Source organism: Pelophylax lessonae (assembly GCF_965119305.1).
Source record: "Pelophylax lessonae genome assembly, chromosome: 4".
Classification (NCBI taxonomy): domain Eukaryota; kingdom Metazoa; phylum Chordata; class Amphibia; order Anura; family Ranidae; genus Pelophylax; species Pelophylax lessonae.
The window spans coordinates 260283217-260307635 of NC_138771.1; the positions used below are offsets into that span (position 1 = coordinate 260283217).

The 24419-nt window shown below is 41.7% G+C and overlaps 1 protein-coding gene across 1 annotated transcript in view; it reads right to left on the bottom strand.

The window, feature by feature from the left end:
• Positions 1-978: 978 nt before the first annotated feature.
• The window catches only part of TPH2 (tryptophan hydroxylase 2), a 342612-nt gene continuing 319171 nt past the window's right edge, over positions 979-24419 (bottom strand). Inside the window, exons 10-11 of the mRNA XM_082253110.1 lie at positions 1449-1582; positions 979-1339 (exon numbers count right to left, since the gene is read on the bottom strand). Coding sequence (XP_082109236.1) covers positions 1165-1339; positions 1449-1582 — 309 coding nt within the window. The 3' untranslated portion in view covers positions 979-1164. The remainder of the gene's footprint in view (positions 1340-1448; positions 1583-24419) is intronic.

A 24419-nucleotide genomic window follows, 5' to 3' on the forward strand; every position in this document is an offset into this window, starting at 1 on the left:
AGTAATTATGCTTCAGTATGTGAAGTAAAGCTGTTTTGTGAGAAAGATGGGGGCGGCCAAAACTGGCCTCCTTCTGAAAATACTAGTTGCTTGGCTGTTGAAATTTAAAATTTAAGCACTACCTTTAGCATTTATTCACTGAGCTGGAGCACGTATGTATAAAGTCAGAGAAAAATCAGAAATTCCTACCTACATACTTCTTCTACATCAAAAACTCAAAGTATAGAAGCAGAAAGGTGAGTATGGCACCCAAGCAACTAGAATTTTTAGGAAAGGCCATTTTTTTTTTAATGATGTTTTATTTTCAAAGCAACCCTGTCTCTATAGTAAAGGATTTTTAATAAAGCCACCACTGTTTAAAAAATCTGTAAAATATTTTTTTTTCCAGCTGCCTGTGCTGCCAAATGCTACTCCTGTTCTGAGAAAGTCCACATAGAAACTGACACTTTCCACGCAACTCCAACTGGTCCCATGCAGCTTTAACTGATTCCTCCTACTGACCTCTACATCACTATAGTATGGGTGGTGGTCAGAGGAAGAAACAAGCAGAATTAGGCCTCGTACACACGATCAGATTATCGGACGATCTTTTGTCCATTTTTTGTTGCATGCTAGTCTCATATGGAAAGTGAAGAGGTTACTTTCATACGAAAATTCTCGTACGACAGAATTCAACTTCAGAAGTGATATCATGTGTTGAATTGTTTTGTATCTGTTTTTTCGTGTCCGAGCATGCCTAGTCTTGCTCTTATGATGTTTTTCGGACAAAAACTGTACTAATTAAACAAAAATCAGATGTTGTGTTCACGTACGATAACAATTTTATAGCCTGCACATCCAGTTTTTGTCCTCTGAAAATGTGTAATCGGCTGTCGAAAGCACTATACTAACAATCCGAAAATCAGCAGATCTTTCGTCGGATGAAATTTTACTTCCGATTTTCTTGTCGTGTGTACGGGCCTTTACTGTGGGGACCCAGGAGATCAACACTTACAGGAGTGAGAAAGCAAAAAATGTCTCAGGATCAGATAGCCGGTAAAGTATTTACACTCTTTGTTTACCAATATGGCTTCCTTTAAAATCTATACTAGAGGGACAAGGTTACTTTAGGATGAAAATACCTGAAGATGTCTACTGAGGATCACTTGTTTGTTCAGTGAAAAATCATATGCCTAAATATTTATTCATTTTCGTTAAAGCATCACACACTGTGTTGAGGTCACTACGCAGGTCTTGGACAACATTTTCAATGCTCCTGGTGTCCTTAAGGATTTCCACACTCTGGGTATAAGGATTGAAGTAAACTGAGAAGGGACGGTTGATTGACTTGGCAAACTCTCTAAATAATTAAAAGACAGAAAAAAGCAAAAGCAAGTAAGAATAGTACCACTGGTTATGATCTTTTTTTTTTTTTGGTTTCTGTCTTTTTTCCTAACAACTAAATGTACCTCATCTTTTCCTTGGCTTCATCAAAGCTTTCTGACACAAAGTACAAATCCTGAAAGGTAGTGATAAGACATTCTTGCAAGCAAGTTGTCTTTGGATCAAACGTTTTCACAGTAGCTTTGTCAGACAAGGCATGCTGTAAGAAAAAAAAAAAAACACAACACCTTTTTAAGAAGTGCTTAAAGAAATAAAGGCAACCGATTCTTACAAGTTATTTGCTGTAGATTTGGTTACATTCTTATAAGTTAAGCACACGTTGTAAAAAATTTGAATTCAAGCATTTAATAATTTTAAGAAAATTAGCTAGAAGAAATATTAGGGTAAAAAATGTTCGTAAATCCAGAAAAATGGAAGGAAAAAAGAATTATTCCTAACTGTTACTAATAACGTTGTGCATGCATAAAAGATCAAGAAAAGATATGTTCTATGCACAATTCTGAGCAGAACAGATAAACAGCATAATAAATACAAGAGTTATCAGAGATATTAAACAAGTATTTTCTACATACAGTATAACTGATTATATTTGAATCAGAGCTAAACAAAAGTGTGTAAAGCATTTCAAATAATTGATCTCATACCTGTGTATTCTGGACTCAAAAACAAACTCAAAGCAAATATTTTAATTGTTATTTGATGGAACTCTAGACAGATATAAATAATACACTATAAGGCCGAGTTTACACTTGCAGTTATGGGTTGGTAAAAACTCACTGTTGCGCTGCGGTTTAACCACCATTACCTTAAAGTGGTTGTAAACCCTTTACTATACCCAGTGAAGTGAACAGTGGCAGATGATACAGACAAATCTCCCAACATCAATTTTACATGTATATCTGGTGTCTTTCCCTTTCTACATTCTTTAGAAAGTGCACATCGTGTTACAAATCTTTCTTCCTCACTCAGCAGTGGGTGTGGAGTCTGGACATGCACAGTGTGTAAGCTGATTGGAGGAAAGACACACCAAGCCCCTTCACACAGGAAGAGAAACAAAGAAACTTGCAGAGCTGCAGCCTGAATAGACAAGCTCTCTGCTTATCTATCTCTAAGTTCCCTCCCCAACACAAATTTCCAGCTGCTTTTATCTCCTGTGTCGGAGAGCTTGTCAGAAGTTATCATGCTGATAACAGAGGAATGGTGCAGTGGAAAGACATGGCACTCAAAGCTTTGGAGAGAGAAAAGTAAACACTACAGATATATGTGCCCAGGTCAGATTTCATGAATGGGGTTTACAACCACTTTAAGGCTTCATGCACACTGGACGTTTTTACAGCTGCTGTTTTTAGGCATTTTTTTCTGCAGCCAGTAAACTCACAAGCATGTAATCCTATGTGTCCATGCACACACTGTTATTAGCATTTTTTCGGTAGGGGCATTTTGTGGCTGGAAAAAGAACCCTGAACTAGTGGGTTTGAAGAGGAGTTTTTCAGCTGTAAAAATACTCTCACTCTGATAAAAGCTTAAAAACACTAAAAAAAATGCAGCTTCAGTGTTTATCAGCATTTTTGAGCCATAAGCTTTTGTGGGAGTGTAGTTTTGCTAAAACAAAAAAGCTAACAAACGCTGTAAAACGCTACTGCAAAAACACTGCAAAACTCATTCTACAGCTACAGCTTTTTACAGCTAAAGATACTGGCAATTTTATAATGTCCAGTGTGGAGGCCTAAGATGCAAAGGCCAGGGACTTGGGTGCATAAGTAAATGTGGCCACCCTGTAATCACGCGATGACCACATATAATCACTGGCTTTTTTGCGAACAGTAATGAATAGCTGTAGCCACCAACAACTTGTCATTGCTGACTTGGAAACCATAGCTATCCACACACATTTTTTCTCTTTATTTTTTCAATAGCTGGGTGACGGCAATTGTAACTGCAAGTCATTTTAAATGGGATTTGACTCGGTTTATTTTCTTTAGAATTTTCATTTTTGCTGTAGCATGTTTTTATGCATGCTACAGATGTGCCAATTTACAGGCACATTAAGGGGACCCACCCAGGCACTATATTTAAAGGAATTTTTCATTTTTATGTTGCACTTTAAGCATAAATAAAATCACTGCTCCTGAAAAAACAATTGTTTAAGAAAAAAAAAATGTATTGATACATGTCCCCTAAGGCAGTACCCAGACCCTCATACCCCAATTACTCGCATATACGCCTTCAAAATGGGCACTTTTGATTTTTCCTGTACGGCTTCCATAGACTTCAATGGGGTTCGCCATTCGGATTAGAACATTTCCCCTGTTTGGGAGTTCCGTTGGAAACCGAACAGGGGGTGTTTGGCCCATCCCTACTTGTAAAAAAGTCCCAGACCACCTTAGAATCAAGTGTGTGAAATCCCTTACCAGATATACACTTTATTACCAAAATTATATTTATAGATATATTGGGGCATCTGCATTTACACACACATGAACTTTAATGGCATCCCAGTCTTAGTCCGTAGGGTTCAATACTGAGTTGGCCCGCCCTTTGCAGCTATAACAGCGTTAACTCTTCTGGGAAGGCTGTCCACAAAGTTTAGGAGTGTGTCTATGGGAATGTTTGACCATTCTTCCAGAAGCGCATTTGTGAGGTCAGGAGCTGCTGTTGGACCAGAAGGCCTGGTTGCAGTCTCCACTCTAATTCATCCCAAAGGTGTTCTATTGGGTTAAGGTCAGGACTCTGTGCAAGCCAGTCAAGTTCCTCCACCCCAAACTCACTTATCCATGTCTTTATGGGCCTTGTCTGTGCACTGGTGTACAGTCATGTTTGAACAGGAAGGGGCTATCCCCAAACTGTTCCTACAAAATTGGGAGCATGACATTTTACAAAATGTCTTGGTATGCTTACGCCTTAAGAGTTCCTTTCACTGTAAAAAGGGGCCAAGCTCAACCCCTGAAAAACAACCCCACACCACAATCCCCTCTCCACCAAATTATTTGGACCAGTGCACAAAGCAAGGCTCATAAAGACATGGATGAGCGAGTTGGGGGTGGAGGAACTTGAATGGCCTGCACAAAGTCCCCGACCTCAACCTGATAGAACACATTTGGGATGAATTAGAGTGGAGACTGTGAGCCAGGCCTCCTCTCCAAGATCAGTGCCTAACCTCACAAGTGCACTTCTGGAATAATGGTCAAACATTCCCATAGACACACTCCTAAACCTTGTGGACTGCCTTCCCAGAAGAGTTGAAGCTGTTAAAACTGCAAAGGGTGGGCCAACTCAATACCCCACAGACTAAGACTGGGATGCCATTAAAGTTCCTGTGCGTGTGAAGGCAGGCATCCCGATACTTTTGGTAATATAGTGTATATGATCTCCAAATGAAAAGAGATCTATAGAACAGAAAATATAGCCTATGGATCCCTCAAGGATATATTGACCACTAAAACACCCACAGGGGTCCTCTTCTGGCTGTCAACGAACTGTAATTCTCCAAAATGTTTTTTAGAAAATAATACAAACAACCACTGCATAATACTGCTAAAAAGTACTAGTTTATTTTAAGCAAATATACTTAGAAGTATCTTAGTTTTGGGAGTGAACTTGTATCACCATCATTTCATATTGATTTATTGTGCACATTTTGTTTTTTTATGAACTAATTTGACACTTTTTGGTGTCAAATAATTCACACTTTTTGGTGTTCTGAACACATTTATATATTTGGATGGTATTTGTATTACTTTATTCTTAAATTTATATTGTGTGGTTTTGTGCACTATTTTTGTATACCATTATTTCCTTTCTGTATCTGAAATGTAATGTGCTGCATTACCCTATAGCACTGAGCGCATAACTATTTGTTGTATAATTTATAATTGTGCAACTGTATGGCCAGCTTTAATCTAACAGGAAGCTGTGGGGGAAGGGAGGTGGGAGAGGGGGCAAAGATTATGAACCTCAACAGCCATTTTTCTTACAGCCACTTTCAGAATGGAAAGTGTGTTGAACTGTATGCAAGACATAAATAACTGTGATTTTTTTTTTTTTTTTTTGCTTAGAGTTCTGCTCCAGAAAACAGTTAAAACTAAACTTCTACAATCTGAATATTCAGTCTTAAATGGTTATAATAAAACAGATTTATTCTTAATAGATTTCTCAAAATGATTAAAAGTTTTTTGGGTGAGCAAGCCTGGGTTTGGTTCATGCATCATCTGTTGAACCCATAAAGTCAGAACATTGCCATTTTATTTTTTTAAATTATAAAAAAAAGTTAAAACCTTCAACTTTGTAGAAATTGCCCAGTGGCACAACAGTTTGATAGTACAGTTTGTAAGCTTCTTTTTTCACAGTGGCATGCACCATTGTCCTAAAAGATTATTAACATATCAAAACAGAGTGTACAAAACCACAATAACACATTTAGAAAGCCATCTCCTATCCCCATTATTCTCAACATATTTAAAATACAGATTTCAGTTATGTCACAACACAATAAAAGCAACCAAAACAGTCCTAAGACCACTCAATCTCTTTCTCCCAGCGCACATAGGATCACAATTAAAAATAAAATGAAATAAAGCATAAATATTATATCAATGTATAAAAAGTTATTTGCACTGTCAGCAACCGCTATGAATAACATCCAACATTTAAATCAGCCTTTCTCAACCTTTTCAACGTGGAGGAACCCTTGAAATAATTTTCTGGTCTCAGTGAACCCCTTCTAAAAATGACTATATTTACAACTCATGATACATTAGTGTGATGGTCAGTGGGATGAATGCTCCTTACACTTGTGGACATTGTGAAGAATTACCTTCTTCCAGATAGCTAAAAAGATCAATGGTGTCAGTGGGAACTTATCTGAGAGGCAGAAATTGCTCATTGCTCAAGGAACCCTTAGCAACCTCTGGTTGAGAACCACTAATTAAATATATGCCTTAAATCTTCATAGAAAATTGCACAGTTTTAGCAGCACTCCTTGGGTGTATTCCACCTTCTGTCAAACACCATGTGAGTATTTAGAATATTGCACCACTTGGGTTTAGAGAGATGGAATCCAAACTTAATCTGCAGATCCCGTCACCATACTGCGTGAGACCTCTCACTTAGGCAATCAAACTCACCAGATCTTTAATGTAATTCGCCTGGGATAACACTTATCAGCCATGGATGACAAAGAATCCTCTAAATCTGAAATCCTCATCTCCTCAAGGTGTCACTCATGTCATGAAACAAACAGACTCATAGCATAATACCATTTTAAAATATATTACCAAAACACCCCCCCCCCCTTGTTAAAATGCACTTACACAAAATAAATCAAGTCAAGCATGTAATCACAGTCTCATACCACTCGGCCAACATGTATCAGTCTCACAGCTCATCAATAGTCACTGATTGCGTTGGTTCCCGGGATACGATATACACTGTCGGTAGTCCTGGTAGCAGCGTGATCACGCCGCGTGATTGACGCCTTTTGTCATTACAACTTTGTCAGAGGTTTGGTCACATGGTGCGGCTCCTTCCATTCATTGTATAGTCAACAGAGGTGTTAATCCCTTCCGTGACTACTATACCGGCACAAAATGGAGCTTCACTATGCGCGATCGGCCACATACAATCTAGGACAATACATTCAATCCTGGTACCTGTGCAATATAAGGCAACACATCCAGTACATGATATTGGGCACAGATAAAATAAGGTTTACAAAACATGAATCATGTAATGCTTTTTTTCACATAATCATTTAACCAACATGGTATGAATCTGCTCTGTAATCCACACCTGCAGGGTCCTATATAGGGAGTAACCCCAATAGCAGATATTTCATCATATATGGGAGCCTTAACCGATCTAAATCATGATCACATGGGATATACTGTATATAAAATCCGATTACATTATATAAATTCATGATCGGCTAAACATTGTTTCTTCCCCAAATATCATGTAATAGATAAAAAGCTTATAAAATTGAGCAAAAGCTTTTGTCTTTATAAAATCAATAATTCCACAATTCTAACACATTATAGTACAAGACCATACAGCCTGTGCTAACAAAATATGCTATCACATTTTAATTGCAATCACATCATTTGAAATTGCAGGTCTAAGTATACTATGAAAAAATCATATTTTAATTTTAATCCTAAAAAAATCTATCCATTATTAAAACTCACTCAATATTAATAATCGCTTATGAAGCAGTTCAAATCTAATTCCACGGTCATTCCCCTAGGACTCAGGGTATTAGTTAGATATATTCATTTGGTCTCACATCTAGAAAAATCCCTCACTCTGTTTGTTCCCCTCCATACTGGATGGGTTTTTTCTATATCCCACAACTTCAGACCAGAGGGGTTCCTATTATGTTTCCATCTGAAATGTAATGATACGTTGTGATCCTTATAACACATACAGATATTATGGATATGTTCGGAGATGCCTTTGCCCAATGTTCTTTTAGTACGGCCAATATACATTAGCCCACATGGACATTCAAGGGCATAAACTACATGGGTGGAGTTACATGAGATAAATTTCTTAATATCGAATTCCCTCCAATTCGCCATGGATTTAAACATTGTTAGCCCTCCAAGGTGAGTATCCACTTGTTGGCAAGCTCTGCATTTCCTGCAGGCATAAAATCCTTCTCTGTCCCAAAACATCTTGGGTCTCACTGGTGGATCTAACACTTTTTTTTAATACTCTATCTTTTAATACTCTGATAAATAAAAAATGGATCGTTAGGGAGTAGTTTATTCAAGATCTTATCCGTACTCCAATATTTCCTGAATATTGTTTCTACTTCCCTATACTGGACATGATAATTACGAATAAATCCGCACTGCTTTCCATCATTTACAATATTTTTATCTACCGGACAGAGTATCTCACAAAAGTGAGTACACCCCTCACATTTTTGTAAATAATTTATATCTTTTCATGTGACAACACTGAAGAAATTACACTTTGCTACAATGTAAATGAGGAGTGTACAGCTTGTATAAAAGTGTATATTTGCTGTCCCCTCAAAATAACTCAACACACAGCCATTAATGTCTAAACCACTGGCAACAAAAGTGAGTACATTTAATTCCTTTACATAAAAATCCCCAACCATTATCTCCTCTTCCCTTCCCCCTTTTTTTCTCCCCTCCATCAACCTTTTTCAAAAACCCATACCAACATGCTTAATCATTTGTTGGGACCCACCCATCCCTGCCCAAACATATCCCCAGACTTGAGTTTCCCTCGACCCTCTTGAAGTAATTCATATTGCTGTAAAAATTACATATACTTTATTCATTATTTATTGTTATTTTTCCTCAATCATGTGTTTTTTTGTTTTTTCCTTAATATACATCAATATTACATATTGCCCATGAAGTGACCTTTTTAGTTTGTGAATCCCAGAGCCGGACTATTTTTCGCTTCTCCCAAACTCACCCGGCACAGGTAACCCCAGAGATTTACCCTCTGGGGAACGATAGAGAACTCGGGGGATCGTACCCTCCGTCATCACCCCCGCACGGGGAGTGGTATCTCTATCAATGCCCTGTGCCGGCGGCTACGGACCAACTTTCTGCTCACCACGTCATTGGTCGGATGCGCGCGCAATCCATCTGCGCGCGCATCACACCAAAACGCCAACCCGGAAGCCGTAATCCGGAAGCCGGGTCAGCGTCATGACGTCCCGCTGCGCAATGCGCATGCGCAAGTGAGTATAAATGGCCGGGGATTTTCAATAGGGCGCCACTTCCCTTCAGCAGAGGGAACGTGAAGGACGCCCTGGACGCGCTATCCCCGGACTCTTCTTATTTCCCACAACTAATCGTAAGTTATCCATCCGACAATGCTACACCATGCATTGTCGGATGTACCTTTTTCAAGTGATTTAAGCCTTCACCTTACGGTGACTCACTTGTACTTTCTCCATTCACCAGGGAACCACCGGAATTATTTACCGGAGCTCCCCCTGCTGGCACAATTGTGTATATCCACAACTGTAAGTGATCACACTTTATACACACTTCATTATTAAAATGAAAATTGAACATCTTCAGTATAAATTGACCATCATTATCACTATGCAGGCAGTACTTAGAAGGGATACCCCTCTCTCACAGACCATCTGACCCTTATTGGAATACCGGGATCTCAAATCGGACTTCCCCTACAGGAACAATTATTATTGTAAGTTATGAGCCCTGGTTATCACCTTTTCTTGGCATAATCAAGCTTCTCATGCATAATTAACCAACTCCTGATACAATATGTTATCTCCATATTTCAGACCATCAAGGTTCCCTTACTTGCCAACATAATCGATGTAAGTCTGTGAAAAATACTTTTCCATTTTTTTACCAGTTCAATTTCAACCCATCAACAATTCTCATTACCTCATACTTTCAGATAGCAAACCCTTTTAAATCCTGTGTGACTAGTTTTGGGAGAGCGGAAAACACAAAGGTTCGGGATCAGACTACTCAGTCACATGTATGTGCATACTCACCTTATTATATTAATTATCAAATAATGTTATGCAATTCTGTGACATATATCAACCATATCTTTCAGACCTCCTCTTCCTTGATAAAGGCAATATTCCACAAATAATGCCGAAACGCGTCGGAAGTACCTGAGACACTCTCTCTACAGAAGCTCAAACACCTGAGCAAAATAGATAGAGTTCCAAGTCACCATTCACTTTGTCACCTCTTTATTTCTCCTCACCTCCTCACATGGGTCTATAACCCATTGGCACAAATGATGAAATTATTTTGTGTATATAAATTTTGTGCAATTTTCTTTAAATAAACTGTTATACTTTTATTACATGTTTATTACCTGACTGGCCCTTAAAGTCCCGCTTCCTTTGACCTGAGGCACCAAAATTGTTTCACAACTATTCTTTGGGATGTTGGCCACACCTACTAATCAAGGTACAGGGATCAAATACCTAACCTAATAATTTATATCTTTTCATGTGACAACACTGAAGAAATTACACTTTGCTACAATGTAAATGAGGAGTGTACAGCTTGTATAACAGTGTATATTTGCTGTACCCTCTAAATAACTCAACACACAGCCATTAATGTCTAAACCACTGGCAACAAAAGTAAGTGGAAATGTCCAAATTGGGCCCAAAGTGTCAATATTTTGTGTGGCCACCATCATTTTCCAGTACTGCCTTAATCCTCTTGGGCATGGAGTTCACCAGAGCTTCACAGGTTGCCACTGGAGTCCTCTTCTACTCCTCTATGACGACATCAAAGAGCTGATGGATTTTAGCGATCTTGCGCTCTTCCACCTTCCATTTGAGGATGCCCCACAGATGCTCCATAGGGTTTAGGTCTGGACACATGCCTGGCCAGTCCATCACCTTTACCCTCAGCTTCTTTAGCAAGACAGTGGTTGTCTTGGAGGTGTGTTTGGGGTTGTTATCATGTTGGAAAACTGCCCTGCGGCCCAGTCCCCGAAGGGAGGGAATCATGCTCTACTTCAGTATGTCACAGTACATGTTGGCATTCATGGTTTCCTCCATAAACTGTAGCTCCTTAGTGCTGGCAGCACTCATGCAGCCCCAGACCATGACATCCCCACCACCATGCTTGAGTGTAAGCAAGACAAATGTGTCTTTGTACTCCTCACCTGGTTGCTGCTACACACGCTTGACACCATCTGAACTAAATAAGCTCATCTTGGTCTCATCAGACCACAGGACATGGTTCCAGTAATCCATGTCCTTAGTCTGCTTGTCTTCAGCAAACTGTTTGTGGGCTTTCTTGTGCATCATTTTTTGAAGAGGCTTCATTCTGGGAGGACAGCCATACAGACCAATTTGATGCAGTGTGCTGTGTATGGTCTGAGCATTGACAGGCAGACCGCCCACCCCTTCAACCTCCGCAGCAATGCTGGCAGCACTCATACATCTATTTCCCAAAGACAATCTCTGGATAGGACACTGAGCATGTGCACTCAACTTTTTTGGTCGACCATGATGAGGCCTGTTCTGAGTGGAACTTGTCCTGTTAAACCATTGTATGGTCTTCGGAATTGTGCTGCAGCTCAGTTTTAGGGTCTTGCCAATCCTATTATAGCCTAGGCCATCTTTATGTAGAGCAACAGTAGAGCGATTACACCAAATTTAACACACCTGCTCACCATTCACACCTTAGACCTTTTAACACTAATCAGTCACATGACACCGGGGAGGGAAAATGGCTAAATGGGTCCAATTTGGACATTTTAACTAAGGGGTGTACTCACTTTTGTTGCCAGCGGTTTATACATTAATTGCTGTGTGTTGAGTTATTTTGAGGGGACAGCAAATTTACATTGTTATACAAGCCCTACACTCACTACTTTACATTGTAGCAATGTGTCATCTCTTCATTGTTGTCACATGAAAAGATCTAATAAAATATTTACACAAATTTGAGGGGTGTACTTACTTTTGTGAGATACTGTATATCCTGTGAAACATGATTAACTTCATGGATTACTTTATCCAAATGTGGGGCTTTGTACCCTTTTCCCATAAACCTCTTTTTAATTATTTGTGTTTGTGACATAAAGTCTGAATCAGAGGAGAAATTCCTACTGATCCACATAAACTGTCCTTTCGGAATATTTTTTCAACCAAAAAGGGTGATGGCCACTATTCACAGGCAGATAACTATTCCAATAGGTCGGTTTAAAATAGGCTTTAGAAATTACCTGATGATCATGTAACATTATATTTGCATCGAGATAGATGACCTGTACCCTATTTCATTGGCATTCCAATTTTATATTGTTAGTCTGACAAAGTCATGATGACAAAATGCATCAGGGTGTAATCACACGGCTGCCAGGACAACTGTTTGTATTGTATCCCGGGAACCACCCAGGAAACCCCCCCCCCCCCAAGAGCCTCAGAGCACCATGATCAGTGACTATTGATGAGCGGTGAGACTGATACATGCTGAGTGGTATGAGACTATGATTACATGCTTGACTTGATTTCTTTTGTGTAAATGTATTTTAACAAGGGGGGGGGGGGTGTTTTGGTAATACATTTTAAAACTATATATATGCTATGAGTCCATTTGTTTCATGACATGGATGACACCTTGAGGAGATGAGGATTTCAGATTTAGAGGATCCTTTATCATCCACGGAGGACAAGTGTTTTATCCCAGGCAAAATATAATAACGATCTGGTGAGTTTGATTGCCTAAGGGAGAGGTCTCATGCAGTGTGGTGATGGGATTTGCAGATTAAGTTTGGCTTCCATCCCCCTAAACCCAAGTGGTGCAATATTTGGAAAATCAGCAAAAGCCTCCAGATACCCGGAAGTTGTTATTCAATGGCAGGAAATAATCCCGTTGCCACTTTGTCGAGGACCGGAAGTGATCATAACCTCCCGTATCTCTGAAGAAGAAAGTTACAAATCCGCCATTTTAGGGAAGGTCAAAACAACCTTTCCTCTGCAGCAGAGACATCAATTTATTCCAGGTCTATAAACCCCAAGATACAAGACGGCAAAGTATATTAATATTTATTTTAAATTATGCAGATTAGGGATATTATATCTTCCGTCCACAATCTCGACTCACTTGTCCGTAACTTTTCAAGACCAACCACAAACATTAAAAATCCTATTAAAAAATATTAATAAAAAACTAAAAAATATTAATACCAAAATATAAATACCAAATATTAATACCAAATTAATAGGACCATACAATCCTATTAAAAAATATTAATACTACAAAAAACATATCTAAAAACACATATTGATCATTTATCCTCCATTAATACAATATATATAAAAAAATATAAAGAGAAAAATCACCCCATAAGGAATAACCAGGGTATAAATATTATTTACCTATTCCGCAGCATGAGGGACACAAAATACCAGGTATAAAAACCCATACTCAACAATTAACTATTATCTATAAAGAAATTGATATTCATATCCACATTAAGTATTTTAGGATACAGACAATATAGTTCATGTACCCATTCAGTTTCCTTCTTGGAAACCTCCCTTTTCCTATTGCAGCCCCTCAAATGTGGTTCAACTACATCAATAGCAACAAATTTTAGTAAACTTGCATCCCTTCTGTGGAACCTCCTGAAATGGGCTGACAAATTATGATCTTGAAAACCTCTCTTTATGTTGTCTACATGTTCTCTTAAACAATCCCAGAGGTGTCTAATCATTCTACATATATATCGCTTCTGGCAGGGACACTCCAACATGTATAAAACATATCTAGTATTGCAGGTGATAAAGCCTTTTATCTCATATGTCCTATGCATAGTGTTAGTGGTGACAGAATCATTTCCTGCCACAATAGTGACAACACCCATGTCTGTGACTATTTATATGAGGTATGTAAGGGACTCTGGTAATAGGCATTCCCCTGTGAACACGTGTATGTACACGAAACGCGTCAGTGCTTACACACTGGTGTAGTTTTAACCTTTACAATAAATACTACACTATATTAGCACCTTTTTGGCTCCAATTGTGTGAGCGTTCCATGCAGCTTGTTTTGAACTCTGGGCATGATTTGAGTGGATCCGCCAGCTATCCTGTTCACCCTAAATAGCAGTGGATGCGAGAGGGTTAAGGACACCAGGTTCTGACTGTGGGAACGATCCCGGGTGCGATAACAACAGTTCCTGGTGAATAGGACTCAAGCTGTATATACACCAGACATCTGGTGAGTTCATAGTCATGGTGGACAGGAGCACTATTTGAGTTGACTTTATATATAAGAAGTGCTCTGGTGGCTTTTCATTTAACCTATATAACAAGAAGATCTTCTCTCCATATTCACTATAGCGTTTGAATGACACGCTTCTTCAAGGACTTACTATTTCTTTTACCATATCTGCTGCTAAAAGAACTGTTGGTCTGCAGGCTCTAATTGCAGCACATCAGCCATCATATAAGTATCAGTATTTGTGTACCACACAGAAAACAATGATCTCTAATCATCCCCATGTACAGTATCTGAAAGCCAACTCGACAAAGTTGCTGGTTTTACAGCTGCTCTCAATCCAGATTTTTCATGGAATACTGGGTAAAGTTGCTGGCAGTAGGAAACGATGCATAATGGGGCACACCAATGGAGTGGTAGTGGTAGTGCTGGCATGTGCCTGGTAAGATGGTGGCAGTGTAGTTACCCGTACACCCTCCTCCTTACTGCCTTCATCCTCTGACTTCTAAAAACCAACACCCCCCCCCCCCCAAGTGCCACAGAGCACATGCAATGGAGGGACACTAAATGATAGGCCAAAAAGTGACCCCATGCCATCTTGTGCCAGTCAAGGTTATATTTGACAATGTCACCAACCTGCTGGCTGCTATTCAGCATAGAAGGTTCACACACATATCTTACCTAACCCTTAACCTGGTGTTGCTGCGGTACCTGATCTGTTACCCTGGCTTTTGTTGCAGCCCAGAGTGTGGGTCGCTCTGGCCAAAATGAATAGCAACACAAGCTGCTTGACATCCGCTAGATTTGCAATACAGCCATGTGCTACAATCTTGACATTGGCCATGCTGCAGCAGGCAGACCAGCAGCAGTAGGCATTTGAGGAGTGCAGGACAGGATGAAAGCAGGCTCTGGAGAGCTGAAGTTCTTTTCAACATGTCAGTGACTCCTGATTCAGGATTCGTGCAACATTTTTTCACCATTCAAAGAGGTGATTGGGATGGTGAGCCCAAAAGAGATGGGGATTAGCAACATAATTGAATCACTGGGAAGGGGAAAGGGGAGAATGGGAGGAACCCCAGGGATAAATTTCACCGCCCTCACTGTAGGAGTGGGCGAGAAAAGGACACCATTAAAAAATACCTTTCAGTGTATGACCGATGAGCCAAGCAACTAAACAAAGTATTGAAAAAACAAAAACAGAAGGAGTTGCAAAAAATGGCTCAAACACAGGTATTGAAAAAATTAAAAATGTACTTTATTGAACGGAGGACAGTAACATTTGAGCATGAATTGCTATAAAAAGAAAATGAAACAAATCAAATAGAAAAAACATGTTCATGGGCCCACTAACTGCACAACAATAATGAACGTGTCCCGACTCATCAACACACACTGGTTGTGCCTCACAGGCTCAACCCCCCACCCTGACCCAGACCCACCAAATACCATACACCCCATGATCAGCTGGCAGTGTTCTCCAAAGGTAGTCTTGATTGAAGATGTATATGTATAGAGGGGGAGGAAAAGGATATCAAACCTCATGTAGAACAAATTTATAATGGAATCAAAAAATAGTAAATGATTCAAACAAAGCAGTTCAAGGGGCTGAAGAAATCCAGGGCCACCAAAAAAACTTGGTATCCAGATAATTCAAAAACACCTGGGCTTAGCAGTCATATATGATGTATCTTATTGAGTGAAGAGTCTCTCTTTCTTTTACCAACGACCAAACACTTAGGGTAAATTGTTGTGGTGAGAGCATCAAATGGCATCTATTAAAGTTAGTAAGGTTTCAAAGAGACAACACAAAGAAATCTTCAGGCTTTAGCTTAAAGCATGCAGGCACAGCGGTTAAATGACCTCAGATACTGTACTCATGCCCCAAATCTGGCAATTGGATGGAAGATTCAGGGTTCCACTTAGAAGCAAGATAGTGTAAAACAGTGTCCAGATAGATTTCTAAATTAGGAGACTGTATTCCTCATAAGCAAATGTTGAGGTGGAAGCTTAGAGTCCCTTGCCAGATATAAGGGGCGATGAGGAGGAGGTCAAAAAGCAGATGCATGTATAGCGTAATTGAAAGCATTGAAAGCATTTGAAGCATTATAAGCACAGTCTCAGCAATTGCAGGAAGCCATTTCGGGGTGTCTCAAAAAAACTCACATAGATGCAGGCCGCATTGATTCGATCCATGTATCACCGAAGGTACAGAGAATCCAGGGTGAGGATGGTGCGGTGGTGAAGATGGTGCTCCAATAAGAGAGAGGAGGGCAGATGCTGAACCCAAGTCTTGTATTGCCGCAACGGTGGCAGTAGCAGCGGTGGCGGTGGCGTGTTGGTCCGGGCGAGGGGCGGAGCCGGAAGCGAGGCCGCGTGTGTTTCACGTGACCCAGCACGCTTCATCAGTTAGCAACACAATTACCTCTAGTATTCCTGCAGGAGCATGTGTTTTGGGGTGTAATATACCAGGCACTGACAGCACAGCAACTAGAAGAAACAGAAGACTGAAAGAGAGATGACTGAAAGAGAAAAAGGGTTGGTGTGCTGACAGTAAAGAGGAGGAGATTTATGATGCTGGTGATGAAGAGGGGGAGTGTTGTAGTTCAAGTATTGAGGAGGAGGGTTGTAGTGATGGTGAAAGGGGCAGTGCTGGCAGTGAGGAAAAGGAAGAGAATACTAGAATACTAATACTACCCTTCACTGATCCAAAAGAAAAGTGCCCTACTCTCAGAATGCAAGGAAAGTAAGCTATTTGTCACTTTTCTTGATGGTGTCTGGATCCGCCACACTATAGGCATGGATGAAGAGGCAAACTTAATGGGAAAAGCCTGAGCACCCTGCAACAAAGTGAGTTTGAGTCCACACTTTTACAAAGTACACTTCTCCAAAGCACCCCCTATTTTGTTCCTCTATTTGCCACAGCTGATATTACTTTTATCAAGGGCTTCATTCATCTTTGTGATCACATTTCATGTTACACCCATATTTAGGATGTCACATGATGCATGGTCATATTCTCCAAACCCCCAAACTCAAACTGCCATCCCCAACCTAAATAATGGGGTGCTTGTCCCTGCATTCTTCTGCTTACATTGAATTTGGAAGCTCTGCCCACACAACCGTGTCATCTATTCAGAGGATCTGTGAATGGAAATACTACAAGTCCCATCTTCCACCATCACAGTGGGACTTATAGATCTCAATGAAGCACATGTGCAGTGACATCACCACAATTGTAGCCCACTGTTAACTTCCTCTAGACCAATACCTGTAGGTCTATGCCTCCATAGGGACCTGGGTGAAGAGCCCGCAGGAGCCTGTGGATTGCACCCTCAAAGCCCTAAACACGGTTGCAATGCTATGCTACAATCCAAAACCTAATAAAGGCACATTTGTTATTAATTTATGAAAACTGATTACATTTATGCAAAAGGTGCTTTTATGCTGTTAAATCTGGTTTTTGGCTTTACTACCATGGAAGTATAACTGCAGAGAGCAAAGGGCATAGGCTGGCTGCCGTCCCACAGGGTGTGGCCTGCCACTTCATATTTGTGCAAAAAAACCAGTAGTGTGTTTATTTTTTATTTTTCTTACTCGTAAAATCCTTTTCTTGGAGTACATTACAAAACACAGAATGACAAATTCTTGAAATAACAGGTTATGCTGCTATCTTCGGGAAATTGAACACTGGCAAACAAAGCTGTAGCAACAGTCTAGTATAACCCTTCCCACTTCCAGGATGCCTCAGTTTTGTTAGCAGGCAATAGTAGGAGTGGATCATAAGAACAGAGAGGAGGAACCTGTGTCCTATAATGTACATAAAGAAAATGATTTTATAAGTAAGAGAAAAATCCTGTTTTCTGATCATACATTACAAGACACAGGATGAAGGAACATCCAAAAGCAGTTGAAATGAGGCATGAGCAAGCAAAAGCCTTATAGGCCCAAAAGAAAAAAACGAACAGTTTAACAGAGGTGGGTCAACAGATGTCTGAAAGCCCACAAAGACCTAACTGGTCTGGTAGAGTGTGCCTTGAAAGGGAAAGGGGAACTGTGCCCTTGAGGTCATAAGCATTAATGAGGAGTTGTCTAATCCATCTAGCGATGGATTATCAAGGGCTGGGCTTGCCGAAGCTCTCTTCTCTGTGCTCAGGCTGCTCAGCTGTCTGATAATTGTCAGCACTCTTTGTTTCTTTAGTGGCTCACCTGGTTATCATTATCTGCTTGTCAGTCCCGCCTACAGCCAGTCGATTTTGGCTATTTAAGCTGCCTTGTTCATTCCTTTTCTGCCTTCACCTTGTCAAAATATCCTGAGTTTCTCTGCTGTGTTTCTGTTAAAGACTTTGCCGGCTGATGTCTCTTCTGGTTCTGGATCCCGACCTTCTGCTTCCGACTACCCTGATTTCTGGCTCCCTGATCCCTGTCTTCTCTGATTTCCTGTTTTGGCTTCCAAACCCTGGCTTATGTTTTGACTATGTTCCTAATCTGTACTATTTTTACTATTACATTAAAGGTGTGATTTTTACTGCATTTTCTGTCTCAGTCTTATTTATTGTTCCTGATTTTAGGCGAAGGCCATGAATTCAGAAGATGCAGGCAATATTTTTTTCCAGCAGAATCACTGCATGGATCAGTTTGCCACAGCGTTACAGATGCTCCTGATTCGTACTGTTCACCTGGATCCTCCCGCTGTGGCTGTTCAGCTACAACCAGTGTTGTAGGCCATCCCTGCTGCTGCTCCAGTCTCTGTGCAGGCACCCACCTCGAATGCTACCTCTGTAAGAGGTATGTCTAGTTCCGCTCTACTTCCCCAGATTTTTGCAGAGGGTTTCTTAACCAGGTTGCGATATACTTTGAGATGCTGCCCCAGGTGTTCCCCACAGACAGAAGCAAAGTAGGCTTTTTAGGAGACCTTCCTTTAAGGAGCGCTTGCAAAAGCCTCCTGTACTTTGTCTCTGAGCTTTGCATTCCCTCCCATGCCTCCTGGTATTGAGTCCATCGGTGAAGTAGAGCCCGTGCTGGTGCCGGTGAAGTAGAGCCCGTGCTGGTGACCCTGTGGTTCCCAGATCCATAGGCTGCAGTTCCAGCATCCACCAGTGGGTGTCACTCAGCAGCCAGAAGCTCATATCATAAGTCACCTGATGGTTGTTGCAGGAAGTATATTTAAGTCCTGTCTGTCCTCTTGTTGTCTTGGTGTCTTGTCTCCATGTGCCCCTGACTTGCATTCCTGTATCCTGATCCTGGACCCTGATCCCGACCCTGCAGCCTGATCCCTTTCTACCTGCTTACTCATAGTTACATAGTTACATAGTTAGTGAGGTTGAAAAAAGACATCAGTCCATCCAGTTCAACCTATAAGGTGAGTGTGTGTTTGCTTTTAACCGTTGTGGGAGATTAGCTCGGTGGTAGGCGTGGATGACCCCTTGGGGGGGTTCGTTACACAGGGAGATAGCCGAGAAGTGTTTGAAAACAACAGTGTAAGGTTTTATTCTTGCAATTTTCTTCACACAAGTGCAAGCTTCAAAAACAGCATAATTCAAAATAAACATAAATAAAATAAATCCTTGACACTGTGGGCGGCTACCTTCTCACATACAGGAACCTATCTAGGGAGTCTGTCTCCAACCTACTGTTGGGCAAACTTTGCTGATCCTACAGCAGACACTCAATAGTCCATTTTTTTCTTCACACAACAAATGTTCATTGTACATGTCCTTTTTTCCTCTTCACATTGAACATGTCCCTTTGCTTGTCTCTTCACATAGCAAACAGTTCATTTATTTCTTCCACATAGAAATAGTTCATTTTCTCACCTTGAGAAGTCTTCACACTTTTTACCCTCCTCAGCGCACATCGCTTCAGGAGGTCTTCCCCCATGATCACACTGCGTCGGGAGGTACACATCTGACTGTCCTCCTCTCCCCAGCTTCACACAGCGTCAGGAGGCACACATCTGACTTCCTTTGGACAAATTATAGAGGCCTTAACTTCCTCATTCCGAACAGCTGAAGGCCTTTCAACTTCCTTAAGCCGTCCTGGCTACCTTTTCAGCCGACACCCTGTAGTAATTGGTGAATTTTCTAAACCAGGTGGAAATGTATCTCCTGTCTGTGACTACATCCACAGATTTACCTGACTTCCTGTCACACCATACATTGTATACCCCTGTATGTTGTGGTCTCTAAGGTGCCCATCTAATAGTTTTTTGAAACTATCAATGCTCGCTGCTGATACGACTGCTTGTGGAAGAGAATTCCACATCCTTACCGCTCTTACAGTGAAGAACCCCTTACGCATTTTAAGGTTAAACCGCCTTTCCTCTAGTTTTAGTGAATGGCCACGTGTCTTATTGTATCTCCTTTCTCTGAATAGTTTATTCCTTATGCTAGGGTCGCCAGTACAGTATTTGTACATTGATATCATATCCCCCCTCAATCGTCTCTTCTCCAGAGAGAATAGGTTCAGTGCTTGTAGTCTTTCCTCATAGCTGATGTCCTCCATTCCCCTAATTATTGTTGTTGCCCTTCTCTGGACTCTTCCAGTTCCAGCACATCCTTCCTGAGGACCGGTGCCCAGAACTGGACAGCATACTCCAGATGTGGCCGGACCAGAGTCTTGTAGAGCGAGAGAAAAATCTCTTTATTTCTGGAGCGAATCCCCTTTTTTATACATCCCAGTATTCTGTTGGCTTTGCTTGTAGCGGCTTGGCATTGCATGCCACTGCCAAGCCTGTTGTCTACCAGTACCCCCATGTCTTTTTCCATCCTAGACTCACCCAGAGGTTCCCCCCCTAGTGAGTAGCTTGCTTTCTGGTTTCTGGCCCCCAAGTGCATTACATTACATTTTTCAACATTAAACCTCATCTGCCATGTAGTTGCCCACCCGTTATTTTGTTCAGGTCCGCTTGTAAGGTTTCCACATCCTGCATGGAAGATATTGGCAAGCTTAGTTTAGTATCATCCGCAAATACTGAGATTGTACTAGATATCCCCTCCTCTAGATCATTTATGAATAAGTTAAACAGGATTGGTCCCAGGACAGAACCCTGGGGGACCCCACTTTCCACACCCGCCCAATCTGAGTACTCCCCATTAATCATCACCCTCTGGACTCTCTCCTGGAGCCAGTTCTCTATCCAGGTACTCACCTTATGGTCCATACCTACCTTCCTTAGTTTGTACAGTAAGCGTTTGTGGGGAACGGTGTCAAAGGCCTTTGCATAGTCCGGATACACCACATCCACAGGCTTTCCTTTATCTAGGTGGCAGCTCACTTCATCGTAGAAGGTTAATAGATTGGTTTGGCAAGAACGATTTTTCATGAATCCATGCTGATTACTACTAATAATACAGTTTTCATTACTAAAGTCTTGTATGTGGTCCCTTAACATCCCCTCCAAAATCTTGCAGGCTACAGATGTTAGGCTGACCGGCCTATAGTTACCCGGGATACATCTCGGCCCCCTTTTAAATATTGGTACCACGTTGGCTTTTTTCCAATCAGCTGGCACCATCTGTAAACTATCCTTAAAGATCAAGAATAATGGTCTGGCAATCACCTGCCTGAGCTCTTTAAGAACCCTCGGGTGCAAGCCATCCGGTCCCGGTGATTTATTTATGTTAAGTTTCTCTAGTTTAGTTTTAAGTCTATCTTCTGTTAGCCATGGCGGTATTTCCTGAGGTGTGTTGTTTAGTTCGGCCTTACAAGCTAGGTTCGTGTAGCCCCCCGATTCCTGTGTTTTGACTCTCCCTGTTCTGTCTTCTTCCCAGCTCCCTCTGCTTGATCTCCCATGTATGATTCTGTCTCTGTTATTATTACAACTTGTTTATCCTGTTTAATGTAAATACTTGGTTTGGGCAGTTGTCGGTTGTGTGTCACTATTGTTTGGGTATGTGGTTTGATTTACACAAATTTAGTTTACTGGAGGTGTGTTTACATTTGTGTTATTCACTTATTTTTAAATAAATTATATTCTTTTACACTATATTTGTGCCTGATAGGCACCACGGCCCCTTCCTGTAGGCCTCCTACAACCCATACCCAATGAAGAGAGGTATTGGACCCACTCGTCTATTGATTTTATTGTGGAGTTACCTAACTCAAAGGGCACTACAGTTATTCTTATGATGGTTGACAGGTTCTCGAAGATGTCTCATTGTATTCCACTTCAGAAGTTGCCTACATCCAAAGAACTGGCATTCATTTTCGCTCTGGAGATCTTTTGGTTACATGGGCTACCCAAGGTTATCATCTCAGACAGGTTTGTGTTCAGGTTTTGGCGAGCCTTTTGTGCAGAGTTGGGAATTAAGCTTTGCTTCTCCTCGGCGTATCACCCGCAGTCTATTTGGGCAGCAGGAGGAGCCCACCAGGCCTTGGAGCAGTTCCTATGTTGCTATATTTCTGACCACCATAACAACTGGTCAGACTTCCTTCCTTTGGGCGGAGTTTGCTCACAATAGTTCCATCAATGCCGCTTCCTGATTTTCTCAGCTTAAGGTGAATTGTGGTTTCCAGCCATCCATGTTGCCGGACACATTTGTTCCTCAAAGAATTCCTGCATTAGAGGAGCATCTCTGTGATCTCCATTCCACTAGGGTGAAGGTCCAAGAGTCCTTGCAACATGCCAGTGATAGGTACAGATACCATGCTGACTGCCGACGCCTACCTGTGCCTTCCAACTAGGTTGGGGAGAGAGTCTGGCTGTAATTGTGTAACCTCCGACTCCATGTTCCCTCACTGACACTGGCACGCGGTATATTGGGCCTTTCCTTATTCTTTGTAGGATGAATTAGACCTTCCTTCTAACATGCGTATTTCAAATGTCTTTTTTATGTTTCCTTATTAACCACTTGCCTACTGTGCACTTAAACACCCTTCCCATCCAGGCCAATTTTCAGCTTTCAGTGCTGTCACACTTTGAATGACAATTGCGCGGTCATGCTACACTGTACCCATATGACATTTTTATCATTTTTTTTCACACAAATAGAGCTTTCTTTTGGTGGTATTTAGTCATCTCTGGGTTTTTTATTTTTTACAAAAAAAAAGAATAAAGACAGAAAATTTTGAAAAAAAAAAAAGTTGTTCTTATTTTCTGCGAGTAAATTTTGAAAATAAATTTTTCTCCTTCACTGATGTGCGCTGATGAGGCAGCACTGATGGGCACTGATAGGCTGCACTGATGGGCACTGATGAGGTGGCACTTATGGGCACGGATGAGGTGGCACTTATGGGCACTGATGAGGTGGTACTAATATGCCGCACTGATGAGCACTGATAGGCGGCATTGATAGGCGGCACTGATAGGCGGCACTGATGAGCACTGATAGGCGGCACTGCTGGGCACTGAGAGGTGGCACTGAGAGGTGGCACTGCTGGGCACTGAGAGGCGGCACTGACGGGCGGCACTGATGGGCACTGATAGGCGGCCCTGATGGGCACTGGCGGATGGCACTGATGGACACTGACGGGTGGCACTGATGAGCACTGATGGGCAGCACTGATGAGCACTGATGGGCAGCACCATCAGTGCCCACACTCAGTGCCCATAGTGCTGCCAGTCAGTGCTCATCAGTGCCTAGATGAGCAGGCACTGATGGGCACTGACTGGCAGCACTATGGGCACTGATTGTGGGCATTGATGGGGGGCACTGAGGCGGGCACTGTGGGCACTGATGGGGGGGCAATTGTGTATGTTTTTTTACCTTTAGTAATCAGGGCACTGGTGATCAGTGCCCTGATTACATTGCTGTGTGTCCCCGGCGCTGTGAGGCTCCCCCTCCTTCCTCACACTGCAGGCTCTGTGTGAGGAAGGAGCGCCGGCGATGAGAGATGATCTCATATGTTTACATATGAGATCATCTCTCATTGGACGGCTTGATCACGTGGTGAATGGCCGCTGTGATTGGCCATTCACCACGATCTGTGATCGGCCGTGTCCAAAGGACATGGCCGACACAGATTCTCCCCGATGCGCGCTCGCGGGAGCGCGCGGGAGCGCGCGGGAGCGCGCGGGGAGAGTCTTTCTGGGAGGCCGTTTAAAAACGGCCTCCCGAAAATTCAAGTCCACGCTGCAGCCGTATATAGGCTGTAGCGCGGATGTCAGGTAGTTAAACCTTTGGTGTGCAACCTCCTCACCACCTCAAGGACCACCACCACGTCCTTACCCGGTTCAGGTTTGGAACCATGAGGAGTATAAGATACAATCGATCATTGACTCCTGTAGGTTCTGTGGTGTAATGTTCCGGTACCTTTGGTACCCTAAATTACACTTTCCACAAGTGTATGCGCCCCACCATTTACTTTTGG